Source organism: Cryptomeria japonica, chromosome 4 (genome assembly GCF_030272615.1).
Source record: "Cryptomeria japonica chromosome 4, Sugi_1.0, whole genome shotgun sequence".
NCBI classification, from domain to species: Eukaryota; Viridiplantae; Streptophyta; class Pinopsida; order Cupressales; family Cupressaceae; genus Cryptomeria; species Cryptomeria japonica.
In genome coordinates this window covers 510,590,877-510,612,324 of record NC_081408.1, presented here as the reverse complement: position 1 = coordinate 510,612,324, position 21,448 = coordinate 510,590,877, and the positions used below count along the sequence as shown (strand labels likewise).

Genomic DNA, 21,448 nt, shown 5'->3' with positions numbered 1-21,448 from the left:
AAGCTTAAAACAAGCTTGTAGACCTCTTTTTCTTCTCATTTTTGACTGAGTGATGCTTTTTAGGGCATGTTTGGGGGTGAATTAGTTTGATCTTGCCTTGAGCTGGAGTTGGTGGATTTTGAGGAGCAAGATTGATGCCTGAAGGGGAATTTCGCTCCTGACCCTTCCAAAGGGTCCAGAGCGAAATTCATCATAAACCATATTTCTTGCCTCGAATAGACTTGCACCCTTGTTCCTAGCCTGGAAAATGACTGAACTTTGCCTTATGAGGTAGTTTGAAACATGAAAAGTGAACGATCTGGCCTAGAATGGAGATTTCGCTCTTGAACCTTCCAAAGGGTCTAGAGCGAAAATCTTATTAAACCTAATTTCTTCCCAACTTTGGCTAAATTTTGATGTGCAGGGTATCTTGGAGGGAGGATTGAACATTCTTGTCACCTTTGAAGATTTGGAAGCATGAGTAAATGAGGAATTTTGGACAAAAAGGGAAATTTCGCTCCTGGCCCTTCCAAAGGGTCCAAAGCGAAATTCCCAAAAGCTCTTATTGTGCAGTGAAGAAGGTCAAATTTTTTGGCATGAATGGAAGGGAGATAGCTTGTTTTTGCCTCTTGAAGATGTTTTGAATTGAAAAAATCAAGGATTTTGCCCAAAAGGGAGAATTTCGCTCCTGACCCTTCCGAAGGGTCCAGGGCGAAAATTCTTCAATCACCTATTTTTCTTGCAAAATCAAGTCAAGCTTGGGTTTTTATGGCTTGGATGAGAGAGGAGTAGTGTCTTCTTTCCTTGAGAGGTGAATTCAACTTGAAATGATGGTGGAATAAGCCTAAATTAAGAAATTCGCTCCAGACCCTTCCAAAGGGTCCAGAGCAAAAATCTCTATAGGAGACATTTCTTGCCTTGTTTGGTCAAATTGAGGTGTCCAAGACATGATGAAAGGAAGAATGAGCATATTGAAATCCTTAGGCATGTTTAGAAGTTGTGAAAATGAAGGATTCTAGCCAAGAGAGTGAATTTCGCTCCTGACACTTCCAAAGGGTCCAGAGCGAAATTCCTTGTAAACCTATTTTTTAGCCTTTCTTGGACATGAACCTTTATTCCTAGCACAATGAAACATGAAATCCTACCTTGCAAAGAAGTTTCAAGTTTAGAAAATGATGATTTTTGGTCAAGATTGAGAATTTCGCTCCTGACCCTTCCAAAGGGTCCAGAGCAAATTTTCTCAAAACTTCTTTTGCTATCAAGTTTTGCTAGAACAAGTGTGGGATGAGGTAAAATCAAGAAGGAATTGCCCTTCGGAGTGACTTCAAGTGCTAAGAAATCATTGAAAAGTGAAGGAATTGAGCCAAATAGTGAATTTCGCTCCTGACCCTTCCAAAAGGTCCAGAGCGAAAATCCTAAAGACTATCCTTTCTTCCAAATTTTGGACAAAACTAAGCTTAGACATGGGTATGAGAAGGCATTTGGATTGCCTTAGAGTGGAATTGGATTGCCAAGAATGCAAGTTTTGAAGCCAAGAGAGAATTTTGCTCCTGACCCTTCCAAAGGGTCCAAAGCGAAATTTCCAAATTCTCCTTTTTCCTTGCAATTTAAGACAAGATTTTGATTTTCATGACTTGGAAAGGAGTGAGGCAAGATGTTCTATGCCTTGGAGGTGATTTGAGGATGAAAGGATTGGAAAATTGCCCTAAAACCTGATTTTCGCTCCTGACCCTTCCAAAGGGTCCAGAGCGAAAATCTTAAAACCAATGTGTTCCTTTTAAGTTTGTGCTAAGACAAGACTAGACCAAGGTGGAAATTGCCCTTGAGACCACCTTTGAGTTGATGTTGGCTTCCAAAAGTGATGATTCTAGGTCAGAGGAAGATTTTCGCTCCTGACCCTTCCAAAGGGTCCACAGCGAAAATCCTAAAATCCCCTATTTTGCCTTACAAGAACAAATCAATATTGGATGGAGTGAATGACGAAGACTATTTCCTAACCTTGTGAGGTGGATTGAAGTTAAAAAGATGCAAGAGTAAGCCTAAGCAAGGAAAATAACTCCTGACCCTTCCAAAGGGTCCAGGGCGAAAAACATCAAAGTCACCTTTTCCTCCAAGATCTGAGTAAAACTAGGCCTAGACTACAACGAAAAAAGCCATTTGGAATGCCTTGGAGAGATTTGGACCTTCAAAAAGTGTGAATTTTGAGCTCAAGAGTGAATTTCGCTCCTAACCCTTCCAGAGGGTCCAGAGCGAAATTCAGGATAGGTCTTTGTCCCTGGCTAGGTTGCTGAACAAAAGTGACCCTTTTCGCCTTGTGAAGATCAAATCAATGATAGCAAGTTGAGAAGTGGACTCAAACTGAGTAAGTTTTGATGAATTGAAGTGAAGGAGACTAGAAAATTGACCTGAGAGGTCAATTTTGCTCCTGACCCTTCCAAAGGGTCCAGAGCGAAATTCCTAAAAAGATGGTATTTCCTTCAAAACATTGATGAGCCAACTTAGTGATGGAGATAAATATACCCTGGAGATTGCCTTGGAGGAGGTCAATGATCAAACTAAAGTGAATTTTGACCTAAAAAGTAAAAATTGCTCCTGACCAAAGTAAAAATCGCTCCTGACCCTTCCAAAGGGTCCATGGCGAAATTCACATTTTCACCTAAATTACTCATGTGAAATACTAAAATTTGAAATGCAAGACTTTGATTAGGTCAAAACAAACATGAGCTCACCTTCCGAAAAATTTTGGAGTCAAGAAAGAAATGGGATATTCAGGTCCTAATTGGAAAAATCGCTCCTAACCCTTCCAAAGGGTCCAGGGTGAAATCATCAAAAAGCCTATCATTCAACCTTGTTAGAGTGAGTCAACGGGCAAATTGCAAAATTGTGAAGACAAGGGCATGGGAATTTGCAAATCTAGGTTGTGAAAATTTTGACTCATGAAGTGTGCAAGTCTGGATGTGAGGTTCAAACAAGTCTTGAAATAATTTAGGCCTTCATCACTTTGGATACTTCAATGCCTAAGGAGCAAAGAGCCTTCATTAAGCCTCGATCAAACCTTAATATTCCTCAATTTTCACTAAATTAGCCAAATTCAAGACATTTGGGGAGGCTAAAACAAGTTCGCGTGAATTAAGGTATTTGCAATTAAATTAATTAATTTTTAAGCCTTAAAACAAATGAAAAAACCACCCTTCAAACCTTGAAATTAATTCTAAAATTTAAAAAATTAAGGTAAGCGCTCAAGCCTATTATTTTGTCTTTTTAAGCAAGTCGGCCTCCTTCCAAAAGGGGATCTTATTTATTTTATTGCTAATTGACCTAAGTCGGCCTCAATAGGAATTAGGGTGAGCGCCCTATATAAGGGAGATGTATTGTGGACAAAATGCAAATCATTCATTCATTATTCAAATGCGAATTTGAGGAGAAGATTAGAGGTGCGAATTTCTTGCTAAGTTGGAGGCTAACTTTCAAAATTTGCTAAGGTTTGGAGGCTAGTGGAAGGCGAAGTTCTTTTAAAGGTTGATTGAGGCATAATTCATCCAAAGGAAGACCAGAAATTCAGTCCTTATCCAGCGAATTTTGATCTCCTTTTCTTCATTTTCCAAGGTTGATAGTTAAGCTTTCAAAGAAAAGGTATGATGAATCAATTTTTGAAGTTCTTATTCAAGATTTATTTTGATTTCCATAGCAATCTTTTAAAATCTAAGTCTTGTAAAATCTGATTTCCATTCATAATTAATTTGAAATTTATAATTCTTGGATTTATCTTGTCATTTTCAAATTAATATCTAAATTATTCCCTTGAAAGGTCTTAGATCCTATACTTCAAGATATTATGCTCAAAGACTAATTTTAAGTTTTTGTGTAGGCATCAAATGATGACCCCCAAAGCCGGAGGATCTACTACTCGCCAGGCTCTCATCAAGGAAAATCAGAGGAATGACGAATGGGAGACCAGGATCGTGTCCAAGTGGAGTAATATCGGAGACACCAACCTAGGAAACTTCAATGTGAGGAAGTTCCGAGAGGCCCCTTACATCGGAAAGCCATCACCTGTTGCAAAGAAGATAATTGAGAGTGGCATCATCAAAGCTGCAGGTTTCCCTCCCACAGTCAAGTGTCATGAGTTGATGATTGAGTGCGCCCGGCACTATTATTCACACTCAAGGACGATCATGGCCGATGATGGAACTATCTTAGCCTATCTTTCAGAGGAAGCTATAAGTGATATTTTTCATCTCCCGGAACATAGAGACATGGTCTACAAAAGTCTAGAAGGAGCTAGGTCGATCTATGAGGATGATCCTGATTCCTGCCTGAACTTCATCAACAAGAATTGGCTACTCAAGAGCAGACCTCGCCTGAACAAGATTCCAAATACACCGCACAAAATCGACTTCCAAGAAGAGTGCAAGGATTTTATAACCTTGCTTAATCGGGTCACAGGTGCTTCTCAAGTTTTCTTCTTTGATAAATGGATGTTCTTCTTCATACAACTGATTGTCCAAGGAAAGGGAATGCTCAATTGGGCTAGAATCATTAGCAACAGTCTGAACGTGCAGTTGAGAAGACTAAGGCCTACCAAGTCATTCCACATGAGTTCATATGTTGTATACGCCTTGATCAGAGGTTTTGAGTATGCAGGACTACCTCACAGAGGAGTTGTTGGAATAGGACCCGAAGAAATAAGAGTTTGTGATTCTTATATTCAACTGCATCATCCGCCTAGAAGTGACTACAAGTTAGTCAATGATACCTTCACGATGAATATTACCAGGATATTGCAAGGTGGGATTCACAATCGACTGTCTATGGACGCACAAGAGCTTGTGAAGAAGCATGGTGCGTGGTTCATTCAGTTTCCAAAATTCACATACATCAGAGTTCATGGGTGTCCTTCACCTCCCTACATGTTGCCAAGATATCCAACAGACAGAATAGTACTACTTGACGTGACTAGACAGTTGGCAGCTTATGCGAAGGCATCCAGACACAAGCATGGAAATGGAATTCCCGTGCCCATCATACTAGGGAACTCAGTTGAAGTGTGTCCTAATACTCAAGCCACGAAAGATGCAGAGAAGGAATTATCTCTATACTCATTCACATCCTTTGCCTCGAGAGAGAATTTTGACCCTCATGGTCATATAGAAGAAACAGTTGGGAAGAAGTACAGGCATGAATCTCAGGTGGAGGACTTTTGGATGAATATCCAAGATGATGTCGAGGTCAAAAGAAAGATGCATTCCAAGTTGCCTTTGGATCTCATCAGGAAATGCAAAATTTATAGAGTAGCCGATCAAGCCCAAGATAATGGTAGATACCTCCAGTCATCCTATGAGAAGGAAGACAAAGAAGTGAAGATAGATTGGAATGAGCCCGAGGTTTTAGACTTGAGAGCTTTGATGGCTCCCGTTTTATCCTGCACTCGCAGATGGGTGGATGTACAGCATCAAAAGTTGAACGAGCAGAATGTATCTATGACATTCACCTTGAAAGCAAGACCAGAAGAAGGGGAAGCAAGTGTGAGTGAGAATACTTCTCATTCCAAAGGCTCAAAGAGGAAAGAAGGACCTGAGAAGAGAGAACCTTCCAAGAAGAAGCAGAAAACGAATCCTGATCGCCCACCAAGCACATCTTCTAGGCATGAAAAGGAAGCAAGTCAAGGGGAAGATCAGAGGCAGATAGTATATGAAATTGATGAGTCTATGGAATCCATGGTACAGAATGATTAAACAAGGGAAAGGACAGACACCTCAACATTAACCAAGTCAATCTCCACAAGTTGGTGCTAATGAGCAACATGAAGAAAAGAATGATGATGAAGCAACATCTCCTTTCCGAGAAGATAGACCTCTACCTAAAGAAATACAAGTGAGGGAAACTCCCATGGATGTGATAACTAACCAAACCATCATGCCCACTGACACCATAGTCATCCTGTAACCATGTACCCATAAGAAAACTTTGTGGCATAGAAGTAGCAAACCCTGTTGGATACATATCAGCATGATGTATAACTGACAGCTGTCCCTGCAAGTAATTCCCCATAAACTGCTGAGTCGGGCACTCGCAACTGCTAATCCCATCTTCTGAAGATGATGAATACCCATCCCACAAAGGATGGCATCTCGGAGCCAATCCACACAGATGCATCATCAAGTCCTCTGTGTGTGGATCAAAAGAAAAATGATGAGCACTCCTCACTATGTAGTTGCGATAAAACGCTCCAACCTCGGTCAAGGGCTCATCTCTAACAATACTGGAATCATGAGATAGCTCCAATCTCTGACCCCAAACACTTGATTGGGTAGGGGCTCTGGTAACCCTCTCTGCAAACCCAATCACAAAATCTCTATTAGGAAGCATTGTAGTCAGAGTATCAATAATTACTCCCACACCACGCCTGATGGCGAGAGAACCTCGGATGAGAGTATCCTTGGTGGCTCCAAACGGACCTTCTCGAAACTCAGGACTCTCAAGAAGGTACTCAATAAATGAATCTGTGCAGTAAAAACAATATAAGGCTGAGTCAACCTTATCCTCTAAGACCTGCAGCTGATTACTTTGACTCTGAGAAACAACAAGCTGGCGTCCAAAATCAGCTGCATGGGATGAAGTAACAGATTTGCTTCCAGGGGAGGGAAACAAATATACATGAGAGCCATACTCCCAACTAGATGACACTATGCGAGTTCCATGTGAAGTGGATGGCGTAATGTCGCGAACTAACACACAACTCTCTGGAGAGTCCACCACTGCCACACAAGAGCTATCAACAATCTGACCTGTATCATTTGTCATAGCACTAACCTCGGGAGAACCTGATGCAACAAGTGGTTCTCTGCTACTCTCAACACAAATACTCATCCCAGCTAAGTCACCTGTACCTGAATCAGTGACGGATGTAACCACATCCTCAACATACCCATCACTACAACCCGTTGGTGTAAACTCATCACCAAGTGATGCTATAGGAAACTCAACTGTATCCACAGATGGTGAAGACTGTGCTAAACTCAACGCCACGATAAGTTCCTCAACCTGTGACTGTGACTCACAAAGGGCTGACTGAGCGCTCTCCAACGAGTCCATAGTCACCTCAAGCTCATGGGTGAGCTCATCAACCTCCTCCTCCTTTCCCTTTAGTGCATCGTAGCAAGTGCAATCCCACTCGAGAAGATAATCCCTATCAGCAAGTAATTGCAAGTAATTCTGTTTCATTATCCCAATAGCTGCTCGGAGTGCATGGAACTCTGCTAGGGAAAGGCTACTATCACCGTGCTCATATGTCTCAGGAGTACTCCAACCAAAGGTTGCCAACATTTGTCGAGCGACATCAAAATGCTCCAAAGCTATAGCAATCATATCATCATTAACCTTCAACTGCCCAGTCAGATGATGATATCCCTGTGACTCATTCTTTCCACCCAAATCTGCACTATGGTATGAAACCAAATCAACATCACTCACCTCGTGATCAACAACATCATGTGTGCAATCAATTGTGCACACATCAATATCTAAGGTACTGCTGCTATGTACCCCGTAGGATGGCTCAACTGGCAAGGTAGAAGTTGTTGTTATGACAATATCTTCACACACTTCCACTTCCAATGTAACTACATGGCCATCCAACTCATGATTCTGGGATCCTATGCCAAAGCATGAATCTTCAAACTTGTTTTCTAAGGTCTGATCTGAAAAATCAGACTCTAAATGACATGAATCCACATCACACATTACCCCATTAGTACCCAAATCTCGAGTACCTTCATGTGGCAACTTAATAGAAGCATCTTGCACATTTGTAGTCACTGCTCTCTCATGCTGATGCAAAATTTCATCACTGCTGTCATGTAGATCAGAACTCTTATGAGCCAAAATTCCCATGCAATCCTCATTCTTGACACTTGTATCACGAGTGCCAATACTCAAGGTCACTCCCACAACACTTTCTGAACTTTCCATGACTTTCAAATCATCATTACACTCAAGTGCAAGGCTGCTGTCATGAAAATCAGACTTGTTATCATGACTGATAACAACTTCTTGAGTGCCAATAATCACCACATTCTCTTCAAGTTTCACCTTTTTATCCTTAAAAATAGATGTCATATACCGAGCAATTCTATCAAGTTTTGTAGGGTGTGAAATCAATTCATCCAGCTTCTTCTAGTTTTGTTTTAACTTTTCCAATGAGGAATACACTTGCTTCTTATTCTGGTCCAACTGATTCTGGGTACTTGAAGTAACCATGATTAACTAGCTGCATCAATCTACCCAACAGGTTGGCAGGAAACCGCTCTGATACCACTGTAATATCCCTTGGCTAATCTGACCCTGTTTTTGCTTATTTGAACACCAAGGAATATTGTCAAACATTTGGCATACAATGTTTGAAGCCGCTGTAGTGAATTCTTTCTTTGTCTTCTTTGGGTTTGTAGGCTGCAAATGAAGTTATGGAAAGCTTCTAACAATGCAAAGTTGTTATAGAAATGATATACTAGCTGTTTTAGACCTTTCCACACATATGTAATGACTGAAATTAACTAGTACAGCTAGTTGACATTAAGACAAACACTTGTCATGCATCCCAAAGTACACCTACAGCCATTAGGCATTTAATCAAACAATTGGCATGAAAGCTAAATGGCTGATCAATGTTGAATGTGGAATATGCAAATTATATCTCCATTAAACATATGCAACCTCCAAATATTTCATGATATAATCATAATAGAAAATGATGCAATGAAGTAATGATTTTCTAATACAGTGACCATAGATAGAAAACCTGGTATTTCAATGGCTGCCTTGATATATTGGTTTGATTCTCCTCATATGCAAATCCCTTGTCACATATATATAGCCGTTCAACCTCTCTAAATCCCCTTCTATAGAACTCCAACTACTGTAGCGCACTGTTCATGTGCACTGTTCACGGCACTGTAGTGCACTATTCATGGCACTGTTCATGCGCACTGTTCATGGCACTGTTCATGCGCACTGTTCACGGTACTGTTCACGCGCACTGTTCATGCGCACTATAGCAGCAAGAACAAACTTGCACTCTGTTCTTAAAACCTTGAATAATTTGTTGATAATCTCTCCCAACAAGAATGATATAACTCCATGTGCCAAAGAAGGATGATTCACAACCAACTATAAATGTTCTTCAACAATAAACTTCAAACCCTTGTAGAAAACTTCACCAATTTGCACAAATGAAAGAACTGAAGTATTCTTTCCCACAACTACAATAATTCAGGTGTTATTTCACACCTTCAAAATTGCTATCAATAGGAAGTTTTCGTTTCCTATGATCAAAGAAGAAAATTGCAAAAGCCCTAGGCTCCACAATAAAAATCAATCAAAATACTATTCATCAACTGGATGCCGAGAATGAACTCTTGCCTTTCTTTTTATTCTTTCCTTAAGAGAGCTCAAACACCTTCCTGGCCAATGTGGGATAAAAGATTTATTCCCACATTAAATTATTCACTTAACGCACTTTATTATATTAAAGTGACTTTATTATTATAAAGTTACTTTAGAACTTTATAATAATATTAAAATATTAAATAAATCACTTAAGTCAATTAAACTTTAATATCTCTTGATGTACTTGTCTGATTGCTAAGTCGTCTGAGCCCGGAGTTGACTCTCCCTGTTCTCCATGCGATTGGATGCCTGTCTAAAAATAGAAACCCTGAATAGTAACTTACTATAAATAGTAAGTGTGCCAATCTGAGTCAAAAAACTTGTGCAAAGGCCAAAACCTAAATCCAGCTGAAGAGTAATGTCTCTAATCACCAAGTAATTGCCACACGAGGCCCTCTATCAATAATTGTTAGCCTACGAGGGTCAAATGATAGGCTAATTCTTACAAACTCTGATGCTCGCAAAATGGGGACATTACACTCCTGCAGTGGTCAGCTCTGCTCCAGATGAAGGAAGTCCTTTTTGAAGATGTCAACACCAGATGCAGCCGAGTTGAAGGCATCATCCATCCAATTCAAGACAAGGTGTTCGAGGTGTTGTGTACCATCCTTGACAGGCGGATCGAGATGGAGACAGATGTGGACATACAAGAGTTGGAGGATAGAATCAAGGTCATCTTTTGCAAGGAAGAGAACATCATCACAAAAAAGCAACGAGATCAAATGTATACTACTATGTTCCTGATTGAGAAGACCAAAGAACTTGAACCTAGATGGGAGACGACTCTTCTCACTGCTTTTGATCAAGTCCTTCACTTGGAAGAATGAATGAAGAATCTTCCTGAGATTCCCATTGCTGAGATTGAGGGAATTGTGTCCAGATTCATTGAATATGCTAAGAAAGAGCATAGGAAAGGGAACAAAGTTCTAGATGAAAAGTTGTTATAGGATAATGTGGCAACTTAATTCCTATTGGTCTATGTCTCCTCGGTATTTGTACCAATTTTTTATTGGCTATGGATTAGTAATGTTTATCTAAATGGGGACCTTTTTGTAACAAACCCTAATTAGGGTTTAGGTGTCAGAATCTCAACCATTGATCTTCTTTCGATCTAGGCCGTTCATTGTATTTGAGGATGCTATATAAGCCCTCATTCATTTCATTTTTAGGGGTTAGAGAGTTTAGAGTGAAGAAAGTTAGAAAGTTGGAGAGAAATAAGTTATTGTTGTAGCAAAATTGAGTAGTGAAGAGAGAAATTTGAACAATTGTCCTCCATTTGGTTATGAGATCAATAAAATATTGAAGTTATGGTATTTTATTGCAATACTTGTGGCTATCTTCATGATTGTTTATCTTCTTGAATCACTTTCAATTGAAATAGCATTTAAATTTTAAGTTTGAAGGACGAATTGTTGTGCTTGATCTTAGATAAGATTCACATTCCAAACCACTAGCTTCTTACTGATTGTAAGAACGCCTTGTGTGGTCAACTGGAAACACTGAGATTGATTAAGAATTCAATCATCATTAGAAGTATTGATATGTATCTCCTTGATAGTATCTATATCCTTGATGATTTGAAAGTTATTGAATCCCCTTAGAAGATCGCATCAATTCCAGTAGAGTTGTAATCTCTTGGCGATACTGAAATTGGTAGAATCTTATCAAGTCTAGCCTTCATTGAGTCATTCTTAGGATTAGTTTAAGTATCTCTTCCTTGAAACCTTATCTTTTGATATTTTTGAAAATCTGTCAGTATCAGGAAAATCCTGTCCCCTCATTTGAAAGGAAGTAGCACGGACAAGCTTTCTCTGAAAGTACATAAGGCCCCTTGAAGAAACAGCAAGCACAACGACCACTGGTGCTTATCCACAAGTAAAGATCCTACAAAGCAAAACCTTGAAGTCATCCCGATTGATCCTTTTGCGACATCTTCAGCATTCGGAGACTTTATTCAAGAGAGGATAAGATACCTCTAGGTATTTTATTCTGTGTTTGGTTGTGTACAAAATACACATCAACATGTGGTAAAGGGAAAAATATGTACTTTAGGAAGAGACCAGTCTCTGTCTTCCTTTTGTAAATATCATCTCTGATCTTTAGCAGATTTAAACAATCTTCCTATTGTTTGACATTTCTATGTGTTGTATGGCATTGTTTATATTCATGCATAAGAAATTGACCATGTTCAAAATGAAACCTTGACTAGTATAAAGACCTCGTTGACCACAAGTGCTTCACAAGTACTCTTTTCAATAATTTGTGGGGTACTGTTCACTTTTGACCATAATTGTTCAACATCTCCAATACTTCCAAAACAATGTATGATCTGAGCTGTAATCACAATATTCTTTAAATAAGGTAATTTTACAGCATCAATGCTATGGAATATATCACACACTAAAATGCAGATTACATTACTGCAAATATGCTGGTTGACACCATCTTCTCTATTTCTTGAATAAACTTTGGCATTTCTTTGTGTGGTCGCTTGTGGTAATAAGTATTGTAATGATTAAGGTAAGTTGGTTTTGAAGGTACCATAAACCTTGTACATAAATAGAACAGCTCAACTCCAACACAACATGTTCCCAGATAGGGCCAAAACAAAACAATTACAGCCAAGCTGCTAAGCAAGAACAAACACAACTACAACCAAGTTGCTAAGAACAAAATTGAAACCAAGAATCCAACCTAAACAATGCCAAACCCTACCCTAAACAACATCACACCCTTAAAGCTGGTCTACAAAAGGGAGAGAGATTTTGGAAGACCTTTCTTTCACCTTTGAACAATTGTCCAAGAAATGTTATCTTCTAAGTGCTCACACCTAGGGGAAGGGGGTGGGAGTGAGAGGGGGCACCCCCTCAAAGGACCAATCCACAAGCATGGCACAAACAGAGGAATGTCTAGTTGGAGATGCTAACTGTCAATCAACCACTTTAGGGGCAAAAAAGTGCCGTGTCAATGCTCAAGGTATAAAAGGAGAAGCAGAAACAAGATGTGGAGCAATATAATTAGGAGCTAGGTAGAACTCAACAATAGGAGTTGAAGGAGACGTAGCAAGACTCACCAAATCCATGCCAACCCAATAGAAAGCCCCTCAAGCACGTAATTCTCCATAGGGGGAACATGAGGAGAAGACCTAACATTTTAAGAGAACACATCATCAGAAGTGTTGATAGTCAAGTGATCATCAAAGGCATTCCAAGACCAGATAGCCACACAGTTGCGCCAAGAGAGTGAAAAATTTGAAGCTAGTTGACCGATGCCAAAATATCTCCCACAATCAAAACAATATCCCCATGAACAGCCTTGAGGTATCTATGTCCACTAGAATACAAGCAAACATAGAGTGAACAATGAAGGAAATTGCAGAATCAAACTTCAACAAGTAACCAATTGCATTGCCAATGTCTTCATAGCAGGAATCTTCCCAAATCTAGAGAGGAAGCTTCAATAGCCTAACCCAAACTAGTTTGGTATTGAGAGGTTCAAAGGGGGGGTTGAAGGAGATGAACCAATGATGGATCTTCATCTAAAGACTGTCTGTGGCATTGCAGAAGATGTATTAATCTACCAATTGCAAATAGGCAACCGACTGAACACCATTGGTTGCAGTCATTCCCAACCATTCTAAGGGAGGACACAATTGCCTAGTTTATGCATGTAATGGCCATTGTGCAAAGCAATTGAAAAAGAATTCATGTTCCTTGAATATGATAATGAAATTTTTGTAGACATTGACAACTGATGCAAGGGGATCCCTGGGCAACATGCTAATCTTGCATCGTTATGGAAAAATGGATTTTGTGGTTTAGCTTAGTTGTTTGTCTGTCTATGAGTTTGTGCTTACCATTCTATGGTAGAGAAATTTAGCACAATTCACCATAGTTTGAAATTGGCTTTCACAATTTTAAGCATAGTTTGAATTATTATTGAGCAATGCCATGTTAATTTTTGAGGTGATTTGGATGAGTAGATGATCGTAATTTAGTTTGAGAAAGTCTACGAGTAAACGGTTTGCATAGTTGAAATTGCTTCTATGGCAGCTGGTTATTTGGAGTTTGCACCAACACAAAAACATTTCTAAGGATTTATTTAACTGAGGATGTATTTCATGTACCATATGGAGTAATTCCCCTACTTTACCATTTGAAGTTGTAAGTTTGTTATTTTTGGCCATTGGCATGTTACATGTGGTATTGGGCTTTGCACCATCTTATAGTCAATGCAGGTCGATGGAAAAGATTGCAGATGCTATGTATACTAAGTTTGGATTGAGAGAAGGTAAGCAAAGAAGACAGGCAAGTAAATTGTTCATCTACCCCAAAAGATAATTAACTCTATCATACTAGATAATTAATTTTATTCTGATTCATTATAAATCATTTACATATTTATTAGTTACTAGTTGTATGGATTATTATGCTTTACTGCAGAGCAGTTTCTAAAAGATATTATAATAATTATATTAATATCTATATTTATAACTATTATATTACTATCTACACGTATATTATTATTAAATTCTACATAAGAGTATTATCGGGCTTCATTTATTAAGCATACATATTAAGCACACCCCCATGCATACCACCAAGAACAAGGATGTTGTTGCCTGTAACTTAATAACAGTTCTGATCTGATCTTTGTTCGGTCTCTTTCTTTCCCTTTACTATCTTCCTTATCCCCCACAACTTCAACACACTTACTCAACATAATACACTCTCTTACATACGCCACTCATGTTCACATACCCAATTCCCCCCTTCTATTTCTAATTCCAAACTCTATTAATGTGTGTCTCATTTATCTTTGAAGAGACACATCTTATTACAAAAGACATCCCAGCATAGCTTAAAGAAAGAATGACTAAGTAAGTGATAGTAGCAAAATAAGACACAACAGATAACTTAGAGAGATTCTTAGAGAGAATTGGTAAGACAGTTGAGAAGAAAAAAGCTACTAAGCTCTCCAAGGTTATAAGAGATAATACAGGGTCTCGGACTATACAAATAGCTACTCCAAGAGTGGACAAGCCAGAGTATGAGATCACTGCTGGTGACTATGACTTAACAACTATTGAGCTAGGTCTTGCTACCGCTGAACAAGAGATGGAAGAGCTAAATGATTTGGCGAAGGCAGTCTAGGATAGATTGAAGATTGTGCAAGAAGACAAGAGAAAGCTAGAAAAAGAATTGAATGTCTTAAGGAACTATGTCCAGCAACTCAAGAATCCGATAAGACAAGCTGACCCTTCATTTATTCCTCTATCATTGCTTCCACCTAATTCAGTTGAGGACTTGGAAGAAATGAGGACTACCTCTCACGTGGTGAAGAGTTGGATTGATAATACCTTCACCAAGGCAAATGAGTTCGTGGGAGAGTTAGCACACATATTTGAGAGAGTTTCACCTATCCTTGACAAGATCCAGCCCCTCACTGCTTCCTATGATGTATTTAGCCACACAAAGGAGTTAATCATTCCAAGGCTGCAGGTATTGATGGATATTCCCAAACAAACCTTGGTAAATGGTGGAGTGATGGAAGACTGATAGACATGTGACTTCTACAGATGGTATTACACACTTAGGATGAGAAGAGACGTGTTTTAAGGTAAAAAGAGGTTGTACTCAAGTTGAAGAGATGATCAAGGTGATAAATGATAGAATCGTAGTAGCAGCTGAAACAATACTTGGAAAAGAGATGAAGGAAGAGGTAGACGTGGTTGTTGACAAATTGACAGAAAGAGTAAGGTGTATCTTCTTCAAGACAGCTGGGTCACTATCAGAAAGGCAACTGGAGAATATTCAATCATTCATGACAGTTGTGAGCAACATCCAAGACTTGGGGACTGAGTGGGAGAAGATCTTCATTTCATCCTTAGCCAAGTTAGCCTACATAGAGAACCAATTAAAGATCATGCCAAGTCTCCCAAAGGATGAGCTTAACAGCATCATGTCTAGATTCATTGAATTTGTTGTCAAAGAAAGAGATTAGGGGAACAAACTTCTAGATGATAGTTTGTTATTATCCTATGTGGCATCGAATTTTTTCATTGGTGGACCTCACATCATAGTTTGTGCCAAGAAAGTTGTTCCTTTCTCATTGGCAATAATTTAATGAAATTCAATAATTAGGTATTTTGTTGTAACAAACCCTGATTAGGGTTTAGGTGGCACAACATGGCCCTTGATTTTATATTAATCTTGGCCATTCATCTATATTAAGAGCTCTATATAAGGTCAAGTCATTTCATTTGTAATTAATGGGAGATTGTGAAGAATTGTTGCTTTGATACTACCAGAGATAATAAAATCATTTAAGAGTTGGTGATTTCTTGTGTTTGGAGTATTTGCATTTTTCTTCATCCTTTCAAAGATGGAATAGATTTGCTTCGATTATTTTAAATGAATGAAATATCATTGTGGATGATTAATGGTGAAATTCACATGTTCATACTACTTGTATTTTGTTGATTGCCATATACTTTGCCTAGTTGACTGAACTCTTTACATAAGCTTAACTTCGATTGCTACTCACTCATTGATACACATTACATTGATGGTGTCTATGTTGATGGTGGTAATTTGAACATCATTTGCGTACCTCAGAAGATCACACTAGCTTTGTGGAGTTGTTCTTTGCATGGCAAAGCAAAGCCTAGTAAAGTCTCACTAAGTCATTCACTATATCTTGCATTCCTAGCTTTAGTTTAGCACCCCTCAAACCTTATCCTTTTTCACTTTATTTTTTATCAACCACTCATTAGCAGTAGTAAGCAAAGAGTGTCATTGAAGACCATTCAAAATTAAAAATCAGACTCATAGGGCATTTTCCTAGTCTTAATAGATTATCTCCTAAGAACAACTATGTAAGTCCCCTTGGATTACCAGCAATCACATCAACCATTGAGACAATCCACATGTCAAGACCTGACTGTATAAACCTAGGAGTCATCTCAAGTGATCACTTAGCCTAGCATTAAGGAAGATTTTGTTCAAGAGAAGATAAGAGTATTCAATACTTTATTCTGTGTTCGAAGTGTCATAAAAAACACATCAACACCACCTCATTTTAATTGATCTATCAATGTTTATTATAATTCATTTTAATTACTGGAGTTTAAAAATTGCAAGTCTATCACATATATCTTGTACCCTATATCCATGTCCACATCGCCTCCCACCTACATATTAGATGACACCAAAAACTTGAACCCAAAACATAGAATGGCACTTTGAAGATGCCCATGATATGTACTTACAAAGCACAATGTTAGGTTTTGGCTTCAAGGTTAGAAGTCATTTTAATAACATCAATAAATATTTATCCAATTGTCTCATTGCTACTAAGGTTCAATAGAGAGCCTTTGCAACATTACCTCAACAAGCCAATAGAGGCCTAAAAGATCTTTCCACGATTATTACACCTACAAAGATCAAGATAAGAACTACAAATTTTCAGCTCTTTGATATATTATATGCAAGTAATGAGTACTTTAAATTCTACGAATATATGATTTTCACATGCCCAAACATGTCTCTCTAGCCCTCTCCTTTTGTGTAAATATCAAAATCCGATAAAAAATGTTTCCCATTAACAAGGTAAAACATTCAAAAACTCCGAATTTCAAACTTGGAAAGAAATGATAGCAACAAAATTACATCTTAAAAGAGGCTAACCCTTTCTGACCCGAGAACAAAGAATCATCTTGCTCTCAACTTTAATGCTTTTAGCCAAGGAAGTCTTCCTTTCTCTTTCCACCATCACCCAAACATCATAATTTCTTGAAGAATAGTTTTCATAAGACAGAATCACTGAAGCCCTCAAAGGTGGATTTCTCAAAGCTGTTGTACTTTGCATTGAAGAAGAAGACCTGTCAACTACAAAACATTTTATGGAAGGAGTCACCTTTCCCACAAGTGATAAGGATAAAGCAATCTTGAGAGTAGAAACCAATAAAGAATCTAAAGAAGCGCCATCCAAAGAGACTGCAAAGAAGCACCATCCAAAGAGACTGCAAAGAGATCATCCTCATCACAATCAAAATCAAAATCAATCACTGGTGTTGCAATTTTGCCCCTTTCGACCAAGTCGGCATGATGATGAACCAAATGAAAAGACTTTGGACAGTTGGTAGCAAAGTGGCCCATTCTAAAACATGATCTGCATCATAAGGCAATTCCTCCATAATCAAGTTGTTGTTTCCAAATCTTATTACCATCTTTTAAACAAGATTCTTTGGCATTTTCTTCAAAATTAATCTGAACAAGGATTCTTGCAAAACTAAAATGTCTCAACTCTCAACCCTAGTCTGCATCCTCGATCCTAGATTGGACTCAACAAACCCAAAAAATTCAACATGACAAAACTCAACAACTTAAGTATTACTTAAATTCCTTAGAAAACATAAATTCCATGCAAAATAGGTAGGGTTTCGATTTGCTTTATCAGTAGGGTTGCCATTACAATTTGTAAATCACAAAATCTAAAATATCTATAAAAAACATTTGTAAAACATCTTTAAATATTTGTAAACATCTGTAAAAATGTCAGGCATCATGGGAACTTGTAAAATCTACAAAAATGGAAAGGCGTGCAAAGGAACAAACATGCATTAATTTTTCAGCATTTCAAATTTTTATTTTTGAATCCTTGTATTTTTCCACATCCCATGAATCTTAGTGTCAAACTAAGTACTTGTGAATTTTGCACCAATACTCAATAAAACCCCATCACTCAAACCTTGTGTGTAAAACATGGCATAATCTCACTGCCAAAAAAATTAGGTGAGTGTGTGGCAATTCACAAGTACTCTACAAATTTGCAAACTATTGTCTCAATATCTAATTCATATTTGGAAAAAAAATAGTTTCCATAGAGAATTCTAAGGGAGGAGAGATATCAATAGACTAAAAGTTCCTAAGTTGCTGAATCGTGGGATTTTTCAGGCGATTCCGGGTACGAAACATCCAGGGTTGGTTTTTTAGATGCCAAAATGTTTCCAAAATGTTTAGTGATTCTAATTTTATCTTTTTCATATTCTTAAGACCTACGGAGCTGATTAGTGAACTCGGAACTTATCTATCATGAGATTCTAGTTTGATCTTTTTGATATTGAAAACTGAATTTAAATTAGTATATTATGTCTAAAAACTTGAAATTTGTAATGGTTTTGTCTAGCATATGGATTGGTATATGACATTCTAAACTTAGTTCTATTTTTTTAGCTACAAATATATATATATATATATATATATATATATATATATATATATATATTTGTATGAACGTACCGAAAATGTACCCGACCCCCAAAAAAATTTCTATCGTACTGCCATTTTGTACCCACGTACCATTCCCATTCTCACACCCAATTCAGCAACTTAGACTGAATCTAAAGAGGAAAGTTTGAAGCCTCACCCAAACCAAAGAAACATGTAAAGATCTGGTAACAAGATTTTATGTATAGAAACCACGATTTCAAACCCAAGAAACTCTTATCCCAAAGTCGTGCCTTCCTTGAGCAATGCATCCCTACTTGAAGGGGATTTACAAGTTATAAGGAACCAACCTTTTGTACACAAACAAATAGCAAAAAACTCTTTCACCAATGGATTTCAATGAAGTGTCAACTAATCATGGAATTTTGGCAAACTAGACCAAAAAATTTGAAATTCGTAAATTAAAGTAACTTGCTTCAGCCACTCTTCCTTCTCAACCATCTCATCTCCAAAGACTATTAGACCATTTTATAAATTTTCTCCAAGGTGAACTCAGTTTCAGTCACAAGATATAAATTTGGCACATGCTCAACCTCCTTGTGATCCATAAAAACCCTAATAGAAAGGTAGGAAGAAGAATCACCTGCATCACAAGGAATCAAAAGAAACAAATTTATTTGAGGTTAAACCAAAGCAAATAGAAGCCTACTAATATGGAAGGTGGTGATCGGAAATGAGGGAGAAGATTTCTTAACCTCAATTCTACCTTGAGGATCTGTCACTTCAATGAAAGATTTTTACCCTAGTTTTGAAGATATTGTAGCCACCATCACCCTTAAGGCCACAAAAGGAGGGGAGAGCTTCTACTAAAAGATAATGAAGTTAGTTGCTGTCACTTGAGAGGAAGAAATAGAATCATTAGCACCCAAAACCGAAGCACCATTACTAGGAAAAATGCATTCATGTCATTGTGGACTATCAAGATGTTGCCAATTTGTAGAACAAAACTACCTAGGATCCTTCTCACTAACATAGACGGATTCAGTATTTTATTTGGTGCAAGAAGAAATTACTGACAAAAGCTACAAGTGTGCAAGAACATGCAAAAATAAAAGAGGCTTCAAGAGCCAATTAACTATACAATTTTGAGGTGTATATTTTAATAACTATGTTATAATCATCTTGTTATGCTATATTGAAATTTTTCATTTATAACCTATCCATTGCACGCAATATCTATTCGTATGTAATTTATTGGCCAATCATATTGGTCTGCCAAGTAACAAGATGGCAGATTGTACCTGCATTTTGTATTTTATGTATGTATTTATGCCATTTGCCTATAATGATTCATATAATTCCATTTTACCAAAAGATAAATCAGAAATTTCTTATACAAATTTTGACATTCAAAAACAAAGGACATGTCACAATAGCAAAACTACTGTTTTCATAACAAGAATACCTCAAAGCACCTATTACTAACAAGACTCTGAAAATATTGATACATTCAAGATATTTGTCTCTTCTCAATAGTAACAAAAGATCCTTACAAAAACAGGCATACCTCTCTCTTCCCTTTTATTCTTGCCTTCAGGCTCACTGCCCATTTCATCGTCACTTTCATAATAAGATCCCCTCTTGCCTGCCTCGTCATATCTGCAACTCAAATAACAATTACCATACAATTCTTATACATTTCTATGCAAAATTATTGATTAATCTACACATTCAAATAATCTTTGATTCTAGAAAATTACCTCATTCTTTTATGCCTCTCCTTTTCTCGTTTATGCAATTGCCTTGCCTTTTCTTTCTCTTTTTTGTAGTTAAGTTTTATGGCACACCTATTCAAACATAACTATCAGCATGAAACTTCCCAAAATTTGAAGAAAAAAACAAAGACAGGAAGCACCAAGTATGAGATTGATTGTAAACATAATTAATCCTAGACCAAAAACTGATGCATGATCATATATGTATATAAATTTTCGCATGTTTTACACTTAAAAGTTAGGGAAAAGGTAGTACCCACAGATTTACATTTTTTTCTGGATTTATTAAAATCTCATGAACTTCTCCATCACATGTCAGCCAGTATGTAATGTCCCCACTTTGAAATCGAATTTAATGGTAAATAATAATAATAAAATTATAGTGCAAAAGAATAAAAATTAAATTAAAATTAAAATATTAAATAATATAATTAAATATAATTAAAATTTAATTAAGTTAATGAATGGTTAAAAGACATGGAATGGAAAGTTGTGACTCCCTCAAATATGTAATATAAAAGGGAAAAACCAAATAATGAATGTCATGCCTAACCTATGTATAATGAAAACCAAATATAATAAAATCATATATTGTAAATACAATGGCTCAAACTCTAATCCATAATCCTTTTTGTGTAATTCATGTTTGGTAATACATAATTTATCAGTACTAATTACTGATTACTATTTACTAATTACTGGTTGTGTACTAATTACTAATTCATGATTATATTTACTGATTACTAATCAGTAGTTGATTACATCATACACTAATTTAAAAATAATAAATAAACATTTATATGAGTCTTCTATGATAAAAGAATATTTAACCAAAACAAAATGAATGCTAATCAAAACACAATCTGAAGTCACGATAAAAAAAAGGATAAGCAGTGATTAAGAGGGGGACACGTGACTCTGGTTATAGCCACGTCTCTTCCCAAGGGACCCTCTTATCATATTTAAGGGAAGCCCGATACCTCTCACGGGATATGGAAGGGGGAAGAAAATAGAAAAGGA

The 21,448-nt window shown here is 37.4% G+C and overlaps 1 protein-coding gene across 2 annotated transcripts in view; it reads right to left on the bottom strand.

Moving 5' to 3' along the window:
- LOC131034640 (uncharacterized) overlaps nucleotides 1-21,448 on the bottom strand; it is a 218,051-nt gene that overhangs the window by 20,274 nt on the left and 176,329 nt on the right. For both annotated transcript variants that reach the window (XM_057966192.2, XM_057966193.2), the window contains exons 9-10: nucleotides 20,414-20,500; nucleotides 20,221-20,312 (exon numbers count right to left, since the gene is read on the bottom strand). In XM_057966192.2, the coding sequence (XP_057822175.2) occupies nucleotides 20,221-20,312; nucleotides 20,414-20,500 (179 nt within the window). The remainder of the gene's footprint in view (nucleotides 1-20,220; nucleotides 20,313-20,413; nucleotides 20,501-21,448) is intronic.